Source organism: Bombina bombina, chromosome 1, assembly GCF_027579735.1.
Source record: "Bombina bombina isolate aBomBom1 chromosome 1, aBomBom1.pri, whole genome shotgun sequence".
Taxonomy (NCBI): domain Eukaryota; kingdom Metazoa; phylum Chordata; class Amphibia; order Anura; family Bombinatoridae; genus Bombina; species Bombina bombina.
The window spans coordinates 491,046-507,504 of record NC_069499.1 but is presented as its reverse complement, the minus strand read 5'-3'; the positions used below and the strand labels follow the sequence as shown (position 1 = coordinate 507,504).

Genomic DNA, 16,459 nt, shown 5'->3' with positions numbered 1-16,459 from the left:
GACCTTAACCTGTCTATATCTCTCAGGTGTACTCTATACTTCAACTAACAGGTCTTTTCCGGTTGTAAACATATTTTATGCTGGGCCAGAGAGATTTCCGTTAGAGTAAGCACTTGCAACTTATATCTTTTATAATAAACTTATATATAGGTAAACAGGTTTTGTTGAATAACATGTTGTTCACTAAAAATACTTATAAACTCAACAACATATAACATAAAGAAAAGGAGATGTGCAACATTTCGTATTAGCCAATACCAGATCTACTTCGGCCTTGTATGGGGTCTAGTAGCAACAGTTCTCCTCTGAAATTATGCAGCACAAAACAATGTGATTGCACTTACTGTCCCCTGGGTCAGCATCTTGTTTGAATATGGGTCACCACCAAATAAAGACTGTCCGTTCCTTGTGGGTCTGCTTAGATGAGGTGATAACATAGTAGAGCTGGAGTTGAAGGAGGTAGAATATTGGCCATCTCCCCCCAAGTCCGACCTCTGTTCCCTCCCTTCACATCGCTGTTCAGAAACATACCCGCTACGATCGTCCGATCTGATATCTTGGGGCATTGCGTTATGGCTGAAGGAGAAGTGCGCCCATGTTGGGCTGAGTAACCATTTGCCTCTGACAGCTCATCTGTGGGATAGTGTTCAGGATGTGGTACCAGGGTCTGTTCTGTACCCAACTTATTGGCAACTATGGAAGGCATCAAAGGTAGATGTAGCAGTGACCTGAGATCACTTTCTAGCTGACAAAATAGTTGCACAGTTAGCTGCAAAATAGCTTGTTCCCACTTTGCGGCTTCCTCCATGCTGTCTAGCTTGAACGTAAGGACTGTCCCTCTATTAATCCTGCTCTGAGCAGTCTATGTATCGATTGAAGGGGCAGCGTATTTCTTCAGTCCATATACCTTATATTTGAGGTTTCTCTGACTCAGTGATTAATACGATGTTACAGGCTCGTAAATCTGTTTGTTTCTAGGAAGATTTATTATCAAGGTTGGAAGTCTTATATTTCATGGTGTTCTTCTCATAAATTCTCCTGGCATTCTTTTAGAATTCCTAGAATTTTACAGTTTCTTCAGGATGGTTTGGATAAAGGTTTGTCTGCAAGTTCCTTGAAGGGACAAATCTCTGCTCTTTCTGTTTTTTTTCACAGAAAGATTGCTAAGCTTCCTGATATTCACTGTTTTGTACAGGCTTTGGTCCGTATCAAGCTTGTCTTTGGATCAATCTCCCCTCCTTGGAGTCTTAATTTGGTTTTGAAGGCTTTACCGGCTCCTCCTTTTGAGCCTATGCATTCTTTGGACATTAAACTACTTTCTTGGAAAGTGTTGTTCCTTTTGGCAATCTCTTCTGCTAGAAGAGTTTCCGAACTATCTGCTCTTTCTTGTGAATCTACTTTTCTCCTGTTAAGTGTAGTCAGTCCACGGGTCATCCATTACTTATGGGATATTAACTCCTCCCTAACAGGAAGTGCAAGAGGATCACCCAAGCAGAGCTGCTATATAGCTCCTCCCCTCTACGTCATACCCAGTCATTCTCTTGCACCTAACTAATAGCTAGGATGTGTGAGAGGACTGTGGTTGTTAAACTTAGTTTTTATTTCTTCAATCAAAAGTTTATTTTAAACGGCACCGGAGTGTGTTGTTTTTTCTCAGGCAGCATTAGAAGAAGAATCTGCCTGAGTTTGTGTATGATCTTAGCGGACGTAACTAAGATCCATTTGCTGTTCTCGGCCATTCTGAGGAGCGAGGTAACTTCAGAACAGGGGACAGCGGGCAGGTTCACCTGCAAGGAGGTATGTTGCAGTATATTATTTTCTAAGGAATGGAATTGACTGAGAAAATACTGCTAATACCGATGTAATGTAAGTACAGCCTTAAATGCAGTAGTAGCAACTGGTATCAGGCTGATATGTATGTATGTTTACACTTAAGTATTTCTGGGGAATGGCACTTCACTAGGAAAATACTATATGCATATAAACTTTTAGCCTAAATCTGCAGTGTGAGCAGCTAGCAGCAGGCTTTTTAATAACTTTTCATAAATTATATTTTAAACGTTTACTGGCATGTTAATCGCTTATTTATCTGAGGTACTTGGTGAAAAATTGTTTGGGCGTTATTTTCCACATGGCTGTCGTTTGTTTTGAATTAAAACAGTTTACTGAGCTTCCTTCACTGTTGTATTTGTGTGGGAGGGGCCTATTTTGGCGCTTTTATTGCGCAGTAGAAATTCAGTCACAGTCTGCCTTTTTCTCCCTGCATGATCCACGACGTCTCTACAGAGCTCAGGGGTCTCCAAAACTAGTTTTGAGGGAGGTAATCACTCACAGCAGACCTGTGAGACTGTGCTTTGACTGTGATAAAAACACTTATATTTTCAATTGTTATCCGTTTTTTGTTATTAAGGGGTTAAAAAATCCATTGCTAGTGGGTGCAATCCTTTGCTAACTTAATGCATTTTCTGTGAAAATTTGGTTTATATAACTAATCCGGTTCATTGTTATTTCAACTGTGACAGTTTTTGTGTGCTTCTTAAAGGCACAGTAACGTTTTTTATATTGCTTGTAAATTCATTTGAAAAGTATTTTCCAAGCTTGCTAGGCTAATTGCTAGTTTGTTTTAACATGTCTGACACAGAGGAATCTCTTTGTGCAATATGTTCTAAAGCCAATGTGGAGCCCAATAGAAATTTGTGTACTAATTGCATTGATGCTACTTTAAATAAAAGCCAATCTGTACATTTTAAGAAAATTTCACCAGACAACGAGGGGAAAGTTATGCCGACTAACTCTTCTCACGTGTCAGTACCTGCATCTCCCGCTCAGGAGGTGCGTGATATTGCGACGCCAAGTACATCAGGGCGGCCATTACAAATCACTTTACAAGACGTGGCTAATGTTATGACTGAAGTTTTATCTAAATTGCCAGAACTTAGAGGTAAACGCGACCACTCTGGGGTGAGAACAGAGTACGCTGATAATGTTAGAGCCATGTCTGATACTGCGTCACAAATGGCAGAACATGAAGACGGAGAGCTTCATTCTGTGGGTGACGGATCTGATCCAAATAAACTGGACTCAGACATTTCAAATTTTAAACTTAAGCTTGAGAACCTCCGTGTATTATTAGGGGAGGTATTAGCGGCTCTGAATGATTGTAACACGGTTGCAATCCCAGAGAAATTATGTAGGCTGGATAGATACTATGCGGTACCGGCGTGTACTGACGTTTTTCCTATACCTAAGAGGGTTACAGAGATTATTACCAAGGAGTGGGATAGGCCCGGTGTGCCCTTTTCCCCCCCTCCTATATTTAGAAAAATGTTTCCATTAGACGCCACCACACGGGACTTATGGCAGACGGTCCCTAAGGTGGAAGGAGCAGTTTCTACTCTGGCTAAGCGTACCACTATCCCGGTGGAGGATAGCTGTGCCTTTTCAGATCCAATGGACAAAAAGTTAGAGGGTTACCTTAAGAAAATGTTTACTCAACAAGGTTTTATATTACAACCCCTCGCATGCATTGCGCCTGTCACGGCTGCGGCGGCATTTTGGTTTGAGTCTCTAGAGGAGACCATTAGCTCAGTTCCATTGGATGAAATTATAGACAAGCTTAGAGTTCTTAAGCTAGCTAATTCATTTATTTCTGATGCCGTAGTACATTTAACTAAGCTTACGGCTAAGAATTCCGGATTCGCCATTCAGGCACGCAGAGCGCTGTGGCTAAAATCCTGGTCAGCTGATGTGACATCTAAATTGCTTAACATACCTTTCAAAGGGCAGACATTATTTGGGCCCGGTTTGAAAGAAATTATCGCTGACATTACTGGAGGTAAGGGCCATGCCCTGCCTCAAGACAGAGCCAAACCAAGGGCTAGACAGTCTAATTTTCGTGCCTTTCGTAACTTCAAGGCAGGAGCAGCATCAACTTCCTCCGCTCCAAAACAGGAAGGAACTGTTGCTCGTTACAGACAGGGCTGGAAACCTAACCAGACCTGGAACAAGGGCAAGCAGACCAGAAAACCTGCTGCTGCCCCTAAGACAGCATGAAGTGAGGGCCCCCAATCCGGAAACGGATCTAGTGGGGGGCAGACTTTCTCTCTTCGCCCAGGCTTGGGCAAGAGATGTCCAGGATCTCTGGGCGTTAGAGATCATATCTCAGGGATATCTTCTGGACTTCAAAGCTTCTCCTCCAAAAGGGAGATTTCATCTTTCAAGGTTGTCAACAAACCAGACAAAGAAAGAGGCGTTTACGCTGTGTACAAGATCTTTTGCTAATGGGAGTGATCCACCCGGTTCCGTGGTCGGAACACGGACAAGGGTTTTACTCAAATCTGTTTGTGATTCCCAAGAAAGAAGGAACCTTCAGACCAATCTTGGATTTAAAGATCCTAAACAAATTCCTAAGAGTTCCATCGTTCAAAATGGAAACTATTCGGACAATCTTACCCATGATCCAAAAGGGTCAGTACATGACCACAGTGGATCTAAAGGATGCGTACCTTCACATACCGATTCACAAGGATCATTACCGGTACTTAAGGTTTGCCTTCCTAGACAGGCATTATCAGTTTGTAGCTCTTCCCTTCGGGTTAGCTACGGCTCCAAGAATCTTTACAAAGGTCCTGGGCTCTCTTCTGGCGGTACTAAGACCGCGAGGAATAGCGGTAGCTCCGTACCTAGACGACATTCTGATACAAGCGTCAAGTTTCCAAACTGCCAAGTCTCATACAGAGTTAGTTCTGGCATTTCTAAGGTCGCATGGGTGGAAGGTGAACGTAGAAAAGAGTTCTCTATTGCCACTCACAAGAGTTCCCTTCTTGGGGACTCTTATAGATTCTGTAGAAATGAAAATTTACCTGACAGAGGACAGGTTAACAAAACTTCTAAATGCTTGCCGTGTCCTTCATTCCATTCAACACCCGTCAGTGGCTCAATGCATGGAGGTAATCGGCTTAATGGTAGCGGCAATGGACATGGTACCTTTTGCACGCCTGCATCTCAGACCGCTGCAATTGTGCATGCTAAGTCAGTGGAATGGGGATTACTCAGATTTGTCCCCTATGCTGAATCTGGATCAAGAGACCAGAGATTCTCTTCTATGGTGGCTTTCTCGGCCACATCTGTCCAGGGGGATGCCCTTCAGCAGGCCAGACTGGACGATTGTAACAACAGACGCCAGCCTACTAGGTTGGGGCGCTGTCTGGAATTCCCTGAAGGCTCAGGGATCATGGACTCAGGAGGAGAGTCTCCTTCCAATAAACATTCTGGAATTGAGATCAGTTCTCAATGCCCTTCTGGCTTGGCCTCAGTTAGCAACTCTGAGGTTCATCAGGTTTCAGTCGGACAACATCACGACTGTGGCTTACATCAACCATCAGGGAGGGACAAGGAGTTCCCTAGCGATGATGGAAGTCTCAAAGATAATTCGCTGGGCAGAGTCTCACTCTTGCCACCTGTCAGCGATCCACATCCCAGGCGTGGAGAACTGGGATTTCCTAAGTCGCCAGACTTTTCATCCGGGGGAGTGGGAACTTCATCCGGAGGTCTTTGCCCAAATACTTCGACGTTGGGGCAAACCAGATATGGATCTCATGGCGTCTCGCCAGAACGCCAAGCTTCCTTGTTACGGGTCCAGGTCCAGGGACCCGGGAGCGGTCCTGATAGATGCTCTGACAGCACCTTGGACCTTCAAGATGGCTTATGTGTTTCCACCCTTCCCGATGCTTCCTCGATTGATTGCCAGGATCAAACAGGAGAAAGCATCAGTGATTCTAATAGCGCCTGCGTGGCCACGCAGGACTTGGTATGCAGATCTAGTGGACATGTCATCCTGTCCACCTTGGTCTCTGCCTCTGAGACAGGACCTTCTAATTCAGGGTCCTTTCAAACATCAAAATCTAATTTCTCTGAAGCTGACTGCATGGAGATTGAACGCTTGATTTTATCAAAGCGTGGATTTTCGGAGTCAGTAATTGATACCTTAATACAGGCTAGGAAACCTGTTACCAGGAAAATTTACCATAAAATATGGCGTAAATATTTACACTGGTGTGAATCCAAGAGTTACTCATGGAGTAAGGTTAGGATTCCTAGGATATTGTCTTTTCTACAAGAAGGTTTAGAAAAGGGTTTATCTGCTAGTTCCTTAAAGGGACAGATCTCAGCTCTGTCCATCCTTTTACACAAACGTCTGTCAGAAGTTCCAGACGTTCAGGCTTTTTGTCAGGCTTTGGCCAGGATTAAGCCTGTGTTTAAGACTGTTGCTCCTCCGTGGAGCTTAAACTTAGTTCTTAACGTTTTACAGGGTGTTCCGTTTGAACCCCTTCATTCCATTGATATCAAGCTGTTATCTTGGAAAGTTCTGTTTTTAATGGCTATTTCCTCGGCTCGTAGAGTCTCTGAGTTATCGGCCTTACATTGTGATTCTCCTTATCTGATTTTTCATTCAGACAAGGTAGTTCTGCGTACTAAACCTGGGTTCTTACCTAAGGTAGTCACTAATAGGAATATCAATCAAGAGATTGTTGTTCCATCATTGTGCCCTAACCCTTCTTCAAAGAAGGAACGACTTCTGCACAATCTAGACGTAGTCCGTGCCCTGAAATTTTATTTACAGGCAACTAAAGATTTTCGCCAAACTTCTTCCCTGTTTGTCGTTTATTCTGGACAGAGGAGAGGTCAAAAAGCATCTGCTACCTCTCTCTCTTTCTGGCTTCGTAGCATAATACGTTTAGCCTATGAGACTGCTGGACAGCAGCCTCCTGAAAGAATTACAGCTCATTCTACGAGAGCTGTGGCTTCCACGTGGGCCTTTAAGAATGAGGCCTCTGTTGAACAGATTTGCAAGGCTGCAACTTGGTCTTCTCTTCATACTTTTTCCAAATTTTACAAATTTGACACTTTTGCTTCTTCTGAGGCTGTTTTTGGGAGAAAGGTTCTTCAGGCAGTGGTTCCTTCCGTATAAAGATCCTGCCTTGTCCCTCCCGTCATCCGTGTACTTTTAGCTTTGGTATTGGTATCCCATAAGTAATGGATGACCCGTGGACTGACTACACTTAACAGGAGAAAACATAATTTATGCTTACCTGATAAATTCCTTTCTCCTGTAGTGTAGTCAGTCCACGGCCCGCCCTGTTTTTATGGCAGGTCTAAATTTTAAATTAAACTCCAGTCACCACTGCACCCTATAGTTTCTCCTTTCTCGTTTGGTTTCGGTCGAATGACTGGGTATGACGTAGAGGGGAGGAGCTATATAGCAGCTCTGCTTGGGTGATCCTCTTGCACTTCCTGTTAGGGAGGAGTTAATATCCCATAAGTAATGGATGACCCGTGGACTGACTACACTACAGGAGAAAGGAATTTATCAGGTAAGCATAAATTATGTTTTCTAATTTTCCATCAGGATAAGGCAGTTTTGCGGACATTTAAATTTCTACCTAAGGTTGTGAATTCTAACATTAATAGAGAAATTGTTGTTCTTTCTTTGTGTCCTAATTCTAAGAGTTCTTTGGAGAGATCCTTACATTCTTTGGATGTTGTAAGAGCTTTGAAATATTATGTTGAAGCTACTAAAGATTTCAGGAAGACGTCTAGTCTATTTGTTGTCTTTTCTGGTTCTAGGAAAGGTCAGAAGGCTTCTGCCATTTCCTTGGCATCTTGATTCTTTTGATTCTTCAGGCTTATTTGGAGTCGGGTCAGGCCCCGCCTCAGAGAATTACAGCTCATTCTACTAGATCAGTCTCCACTTTGTGGGCTTTTAAGAATGAAGCTTCAGTTGATCAGATTTGCAAAGCAGCAACTTGGTCTTCTTTGCATACATTTACTAAATTCTACAGTTTGATGTATTTGCTTCCTCAGAAGCAGTTTTTGGTAGAAAAGTTCTTCAGGCAGCTGTTTCAGTTTGATTCCGCTGCTTATGTTTTAAGTTTTTTCTTTTCAATTATGAGAATAAACTTATATTTTGGGTTGTTGATTAATTTTTTCAGTGGAAAATGGCTGTTATTATTTTTATCCCTCCCTCTCTAGTGACTCTTCTGTGGAGTTCCACATCTTGGGTATTACTATCCCATATGTCACTAGCTCATGGACTCTTGCCAATTACATGAAAGAAAACATAATTTATGTAAGAACTTACCTGATAAATTCATTTCTTTCATATTGGCAAGAGTCCATGAGACCCACCCTTTTTATGGTGGTTATGATTTTTTTTGTAAAGCACAATTATTTCCAAATTCCTTTTTTTATGCTTTTTACTCCTTTCTTTATCACTCCACTACTTGGCTATTTGTTAAACCGAATTGTGGGTGTGGTGAGGGGTGTATTTATAGACATTTTGAGGTTTGGGAAACTTTGCCCCTCCTGGTAGGATTGTATATCCCATACCACACTAGCTCATGGACTCTTGCCAATATGAAAGAAATGAATTTATCAGGTAAGTTCTTACATAAATTATGTTTTCCCATATCATTTAGCCGTAGCTACCATAATGATCGACCGTTCGGTTCCAATGTTAGCTCCTCCTCCATTTTTACTTTCTTTGAATACACTGGCTAACATGGTACTGCCCTTTTTCTGCTTGAAAGAAATCAAAATGTATGCTTACCTGATAAATTTAATTTCTTTCATGATGGTGAGAGGCCATAAGACCCGTCCTTTAGTTAGCAGCAGAGCCAATTTACACTTCTTTTATCCAGCTTTTCCTTACGTACTTTTTGTCTTTTCACCTTTCACTGAGGAATCATTGGAAAGTGGGAGGGATTAAAGCTCTGTTGTGTAGAGTGTTTTAGCCTCCTGTAGGACTGAATTCCCCATGTATGATAACATGTGGACTCTCACCATCATGAAGGGAAATTAGATTATCAGGTAAGACTTTATTTTTCTGCAGCCTATTCTGATATTTACATGTTGTGTTCTGTGACTGTGTTCTGACAGTTGTCTCTTTTTGTAGTTCCAGGCGTTGCACTTTTTGCTGCTTCTTTTAAAAGCGTAAGTATATATTTAATCGTGTATCCATGTTTATAAGTACAAAAGTGCTGCCATTTTTGTTTTTATTTTGAGCATATTCACAGTAAGACCTCTGCCCTACTGCTTTCTCTCTTTGTGCATTGTTCCCTTTCTCATATATGCTCTCTCATTTGCACTCTTTTGTTTGGGTGTATATATAGCTCTTGCTGTTGAGTTTTTGTCTCATAAAACCCAAATCTATCTATCTTTATTTTTTGTTTTTGTTTCAGCCAATCAGCAACTCTCCACCCAAGTGGATGGCCGAACTGGAGAATGATGACATTGACATGTTGAAGGGTACGTTTTTCTGGAACTTTAAGTGTGATGAGAAATGAGTCACTGGACTGACCAAGCAGTGTGCAGTGAGTTTTACTAACTTAACAGTGACGTCAAGGCAGGAACGTATGTGGACTGGTTGCCTATAGCGATATAGCTAGGCTGAAATATACATCCGGGTTTTGCCATGCCTCTTGTCCTAAGCAGTATTGTCTAAAAGTTTGCTTCTGGGCTGTGATTTTTATGCAATACCAAAGTGATATACTGCAGGAAAATTCCTCTCTGTGAAAGGCATATTCTGGGCAAGAAAATGCTGGTCCTTTATTATCAGTTATTATTATCTGTTATTTGTAGAGCGCCAACAGATTCCGCACCACTATGAACATAGGAGTGGTATACAAGGTAACATATATGAAGGTGATCTGCAAATTGCTGGGCTCTTAGGCTTACATGCTAAGGGGGTTCAAAGGGATAGCAAAGGAGGAGAGGAACTGGGGTTAGGAAAGGTTAGTGTAGGTTGTATGCATCCCTGCACAGTAGAGTCTTCGGGGAGCTATTGAAGCTTTCAAAACTAGGGGAGAATGTTGGGGAGCGAGGCAGAGAGTTCCACAAGATAGGAGCCAGTCTGGAGAAGTCCTGTAGATGGGCATGTGAGGAGGTTATAAGAGGAGGAGATTAGGAGGTTGTGAGCGGAGGGGACGGGAGGAAGAATATCTGGAGACAAGGTCTGAGATGTAGGGGGGGAACAGTGCAGTTGAGGGCTTTGTATGTCAGAGTGATAATTTCTCCTGTTAAGTGTGGTCAGTCCACGGGTCATCATTACTTCTGGGATATTAACTCCTCCCCAACAGGAAGTGCAAGAGGATCACCCAAGCAGAACTGCTATATAGCTCCTCCCCTCTATGTCACACCCAGTCATTCTCTTGCACCCAACTAATAGATAGGATGTGTGAGAGGACTGTGGTGATTATACTTAGTTTTTATATCTTCAATCAAAAGTTTGTTATTTTAAAACAGCACCGGAGTGTGTTGTTCCTTCTCAGGTAGAATTTGAAGAAGAATCTACCTGAGTTTTTGGATGATTTTAGCCGGCGTAGCTAAAATTCATTTTGCTGTTCTCGGCCATTCTGAGGAGTGAGGTAAACTTCAGATCAGGGGACAGCGGGCAGGTTCACCTGCAAAGAGGTATGTTGCAATATATTATTTTCTGAGGAATGGAATTGACTAAGAAAATACTGCCAATACCAATATAATGTAAGTTCAGCCTTAAATGCAGTAGTAGCAACTGGTATCAGGCTGTTTATGTATATATGTGTACACTTCAGTATTCTGGGGAATGGCACTTCTCTGGGTAATACTATATGCATATAATCTTTAGCCTTACTTGCAGTGGGAACGTCTAGCAACAGGCTGTTTAATGACATTTCATGATATTTAATTTTAAACGTTTTTGCTGGCATGCTAAATTGTTTAAATATCTGAGGTACTGGGTGAAAAATTGTTTTTGCGCACTGTTTTTCCACTTGGCTGTCGTTTATTTTAATTTGAGACAGTTTACTGAGCTTCCCTCACTGCTGTGGGTGAGGGGGAGGGGCCTATTTTGGCGCTTTTGCTACGCATCAGAATTTCAGTCAAAAGTCTTTTTCTCTTCCTGCGTGATCCGGTTCGTCTCTACAGAGCTCAAGGGTCTTCAAAAATTATTTTGAGGGAGGTAATCACTCACAGCAGACCTGTGAGATTGTGCTTTGACTGTGATAAAAAATGTTTATATTTTGTACATTTGTTTCTCTGCTATTAAGGGTTAGTTATCCATTGCTAATGGGGGCAATCCTTTGCTAAATTTATGCTTTTACTGGGAAAAATCTGATTGTTATAATTTTTCCGGTTTCTTATTATTAAACTGTCATAATTTTTTTCTGTGCTTCTTAAAGGCACAGTGCGTTTTTCATATTACTTGTAATTTGAGTGAAAAGTATTTCCAAGCTTGCTAGTTTAATTGCTAGTTTGTTAAACATGTCTGATTCAGAGGAATATCTCTGTACTATATGTGCAAAAGCCAAGGTGGAGCCCAATAGAAATTTATGTACTAATTGCATTGATGCTACTTTGAATAAAAGTCATTCTGTACAAATTGAACATCATTCACCAAACAACGAGGGGGAAGTTATGCCGACTAACTTGCCTCACGTGTCAGTACCTGCATCTCCCGCTCGGGAGGTGCGTGATATTGTAACGCCGAGTACTTCAGGGCGGCCATTACAAATCACACTACAGGACATGGCTAATGTTATGACTGAAGTTTTGTCTAAATTACCAGAACTTAGAGGTAAGCGAGATCACTCTGGGGTGAGAACAGAGTGCGCTGACAATATTAGGGCCATGTCAGATACTGCGTCACAATTTGCAGAACATGAGGACGGAGAGCTTCATTCTGCAGGTGACGGATCTGATCCAAATAAACTGGATTCAGACATTTCAAATTTTAAGTTTAAGCTGGAAAACCTCCGTGTATTACTAGGGGAGGTATTAGCGGCTCTGAATGATTGTAACACAGTTGCAATACCAGAGAAAATGTGTAGGTTGGATAAATATTTTGCGGTACCGTCGAGTACTGACGTTTTTCCAATACCTAAGAGACTTACTGAAATTGTTACTAAGGAGTGGGATAGACCCGGTGTGCCTTTCTCACCCCCTCCTATATTCAGAAAAATGTTTCCAATAGACACCACCACACGGGACTTATGGCAAACGGTCCCTAGGGTGGAGGGAGCAGTTTCTACTTTAGCTAAGCGTACCACTATCCCGGTGGAGGATAGCTGCGCCTTTTCAGATCCAATGGATAAAAAATTAGAGGGTTACCTTAAGAAAATGTTTGTTCAACAAGGTTTTATATTGCAACCCCTTGCATGCATTGCGCCTGTCACGGCTGCAGCAGCATTTTGGTTTGAGTCTCTGGAAGAGACCCTTGAATCAGCTCCATTGGATGAGATTACACACAAGCTTAAAACCCTAAAGCTAGCTAATTCATTTATTTCTGATGCCGTAGTACACTTAACTAAACTTACGGCTAATAATTCCGGATTCGCCATTCAGGCACGCAGAGCGCTGTGGCTAAAATCCTGGTCAGCTGATGTAACTTCTAAATCTAAATTGCTTAACATACATTTCAAAGGGCAGACCTTATTCGGGCCCGGTTTGAAGGAAATTATCGCTGACATTACAGGAGGTAAAGGCCATGCCCTGCCTCAAGACAGAGCCAAACCTAGGGCTAGACAGTCTAATTTTCGTGCCTTTCGTAACTTCAAGGCAGGAGCAGCATCAACTTCCTCTGCACCAAAACAGGAAGGAGCTGTTGCTCGATACAGACAAGGCTGGAAACCTAACCAGTCCTGGAACAAGGGCAAGCAGGCCAGAAAACCTGCTGCTGCCCCTAAGACAGCATGAAGTGAGGGCCCCCGATCCGGGAACGGATCTAGTGGGGGGCAGACTCTCTCTTCGCCCAGGCTTGGGCAAGAGATGTCCAGGATCCCTGGGCGTTAGAGATCATATCTCAGGGATATCTTCTGGACTTCAAAGCCTCTCCCCCAAAAGGGAGATTTCATCTTTCAAGGTTGTCAACAAACCAGATAAAGAAAGAGGCGTTTCTACGCTGTGTACAAGATCTTTTACTAATGGGAGTGATCCATCCGGTTCCGCGGTCGGAACACGGACAAGGGTTTTACTCAAATCTGTTTGTGGTTCCCAAGAAAGAAGGAACCTTCAGACCAATCTTGGATTTAAAGATCCTAAACAAATTCCTAAGAGTTCCATCGTTCAAAATGGAAACTATTCGGACAATCTTACCCATGATCCAAAAGGGTCAGTACATGACCACAGTGGATTTAAAGGATGCCTACCTTCATATACCGATTCACAAAGATCATTACCGGTATCTAAGGTTTGCCTTCCTAGACAGGCATTACCAGTTTGTAGTTCTTCCATTCGGGTTGGCTACGGCTCCAAGAATTTTCACAAAGGTTCTGGGCTCTCTTCTGGCGGTGCTAAGGCCGCGGGGAATTTCGGTGGCTCCGTACCTAGACGACATTCTGATACAAGCGTCAAGCTTTCAAACTGCCAGGTCTCATACAGAGTTAGTACTGGCATTTCTAAGGTCGCATGGGTGGAAGGTGAATGTAGAGAAGAGTTCTCTCTTACCACTCACAAGGGTTCCCTTCTTGGGGACTCTTATAGACTCTGTAGAAATGAAGATTTACCTGACAGAAGACAGGTTAACAAAGCTTCAAAATGCTTGCCGTGTCCTTCATTCCATTCAACACCCGTCAGTGGCTCAATGCATGGAGGTAATCGGCTTAATGGTAGCGGCAATGGACATAGTACCCTTTGCACGCCTACATCTCAGACCGCTGCAATTATGCATGCTAAGTCAGTGGAATGGGGATTACTCAGATTTGTCCCCTACTCTGAATCTGGATCAAGAGACCAGAAATTCTCTTCTATGGTGGCTTTCTCGGCCACATCTGTCCAGGGGGATGCCATTCAGCAGACCAGATTGGACAATTGTAACAACAGACGCCAGCCTACTAGGTTGGGGCGCTGTCTGGAATTCCCTGAAGGCTCAGGGATCATGGACTCAGGAGGAGAGTCTCCTTCCAATAAACATTCTGGAATTGAGAGCAGTTCTCAATGCCCTTCTGGCTTGGCCTCAGTTAACAACTCGGGGGTTCATCAGGTTTCAGTCGGACAACATCACGACTGTAGCTTACATCAACCATCAAGGAGGGACAAGAAGCTCCCTAGCGATGATGGAAGTATCAAAGATATTCGCTGGGCAGAGTCTCACTCTTGCCACCTGTCAGCGATCCACATTCCTGGAGTGGAGAACTGGGAGGCGGATTTCCTAAGTCGTCAGACTTTTCATCCGGGGGAGTGGGAACTTCATCCGGAGGTCTTTGCCCAAATACTTCGACTTTGGGGCAAACCAGAGATAGATCTCATGGCGTCTCGCCAGAACGCCAAGCTTCCTTGTTACGGGTCCAGGTCCAGGGACCCGGGAGCGGTCCTGGTAGATGCTTTGACAGCACCTTGGACCTTCGGGATGGCCTATGTGTTTCCACCCTTCCCGATGCTTCCTCGATTGATTGCCAGGATCAAACAGGAGAGAGCATCAGTGATTCTAATAGCGCCTGCGTGGCCACGCAGGACCTGGTATGCAGATCTAGTGGACATGTCATCCTGTCCACCTTGGTCTCTGCCTCTGAGACAGGACCTTCTAATTCAGGGTCCTTTCAAACATCAAAATCTAATTTCTCTGAAGCTGACTGCTTGGAAATTGAACGCTTGATTTTATCAAAGCGTGGTTTTTCGGAGTCAGTTATTGATACCTTAATACAGGCTAGGAAGCCTGTTACCAGAAAGATTTACCATAAAATATGGCGTAAATACTTACATTGGTGCGAATCCAAGAGTTACTTATGGAGTAAAGTTAGGATTCCTAGGATATTGTCTTTTCTACAAGAAGGTTTAGAAAAGGGTTTATCTGCTAGTTCCTTAAAGGGACAGATCTCAGCTCTGTCCATTCTTTTACACAAGCGTCTGTCAGAAGTTCCAGACGTTCAGGCTTTTTGCCAGGCTTTGGCCAGGATTAAGCCTGTGTTTAAAACTGTTGCTCCACCATGGAGCTTAAATTTAGTTCTTAACGTTTTACAGGGTGTTCCGTTTGAACCCCTTCATTCCATTGATATCAAGCTGTTATCTTGGAAAGTTCTGTTTTTAATGGCTATTTCCTCGGCTCGTAGAGTCTCTGAGTTATCAGCCTTACATTGTGATTCTCCGTATCTGATTTTTCATTCAGATAAGGTTGTTCTGCGTACTAAACCTGGGTTCTTACCTAAGGTTGTCACTAACAAGAATATCAATCAAGAGATTGTTGTGCCATCATTGTGTCCGAATCCTTCTTCAAAGAAGGAACGACTTCTGCACAATCTAGATGTAGTCCGTGCCCTGAAATTTTATTTACAGGCAACTAAAGATTTTCGCCAAACTTCTTCCCTGTTTGTCGTTTATTCTGGACAGAGGAGAGGTCAAAAAGCTTCTGCTACCTCTCTCTCTTTTTGGCTTCATAGCATAATACGTTTAGCCTATGAGACTGCTGGACAGCAGCCTCCTGAAAGAATTACAGCTCATTCCACTAGAGCTGTGGCTTCCACTTGGGCCTTTAAGAATGAGGCCTCTGTTGAACAGATTTGCAAGGCTGCAACTTGGTCTTCTCTTCATACTTTTTCCAAATTTTACAAATTTGACACTTTTGCTTCTTCGGAGGCTGTTTTTGGGAGAAAGGTACTTCAGGCAGTGGTTCCTTCCGTATAAAGATCCTGCCTGTCCCTCCCGTCATCCGTGTACTTTAGCTTTGGTATTGGTATCCCAGAAGTAATGATGACCCGTGGACTGACCACACTTAACAGGAGAAAACATAATTTATGCTTACCTGATAAATTCCTTTCTCCTGTAGTGTGGTCAGTCCACGGCCCGCCCTGTTTTTTATGGCAGGTTTAAATTTTTAAATTATACTCCAGTCACCACTGCACCCTATAGTTTCTCCTTTCTCGTTTGGTTCTTGGTCGAATGACTGGGTGTGACGTAGAGGGGAGGAGCTATATAGCAGTTCTGCTTGGGTGATCCTCTTGCACTTCCTGTTGGGGAGGAGTTAATATCCCAGAAGTAATGATGACCCGTGGACTGACCACACTACAGGAGAAAGGAATTTATCAGGTAAGCATAAATTATGTTTTTGTGTTTAATCCTGAAGGCAAGAGGAAGCCAGTGAAGGGATTGGCAGAGAGGTGCAGCATATGAAGAGTGACATGTAAGAAAGATGAGATGAGTAGAGGCGTTCATTATGGATTGTAAAGGAGCTAGGCGGCAGCTAGGGAGACCAGAGAGGATGGAGTTGCAATAGTTGAGGCGGGAAAGATGAGAGAGTGGATTATAATCTTAGTTGTGTCTTGTGTAATGAAATGTCTAATTTTAGAGATGTTTCTTTTGCAAGATGTACTGAGTCCACGGATTCATCCTAACTTGTGGGATATTGTCCTTCCTGACAGGAAGTAGCAAAGAGAGCATCACAGCAGAGCTGTCTATATAGCTCCCCCCTTAACTCCACCCCCCAGTCATTCTC

The 16,459-nt window shown here is 43.0% G+C and overlaps 1 protein-coding gene across 1 annotated transcript in view; it reads left to right on the top strand.

The window, feature by feature from the left end:
* Positions 1–16,459, top strand: part of LIN52 (lin-52 DREAM MuvB core complex component) — a 325,267-nt gene that overhangs the window by 58,012 nt on the left and 250,796 nt on the right. Inside the window, exons 3-4 of the mRNA XM_053696953.1 lie at positions 8,954–8,991; positions 9,240–9,306. Coding sequence (XP_053552928.1) covers positions 8,954–8,991; positions 9,240–9,306 — 105 coding nt within the window. The remainder of the gene's footprint in view (positions 1–8,953; positions 8,992–9,239; positions 9,307–16,459) is intronic.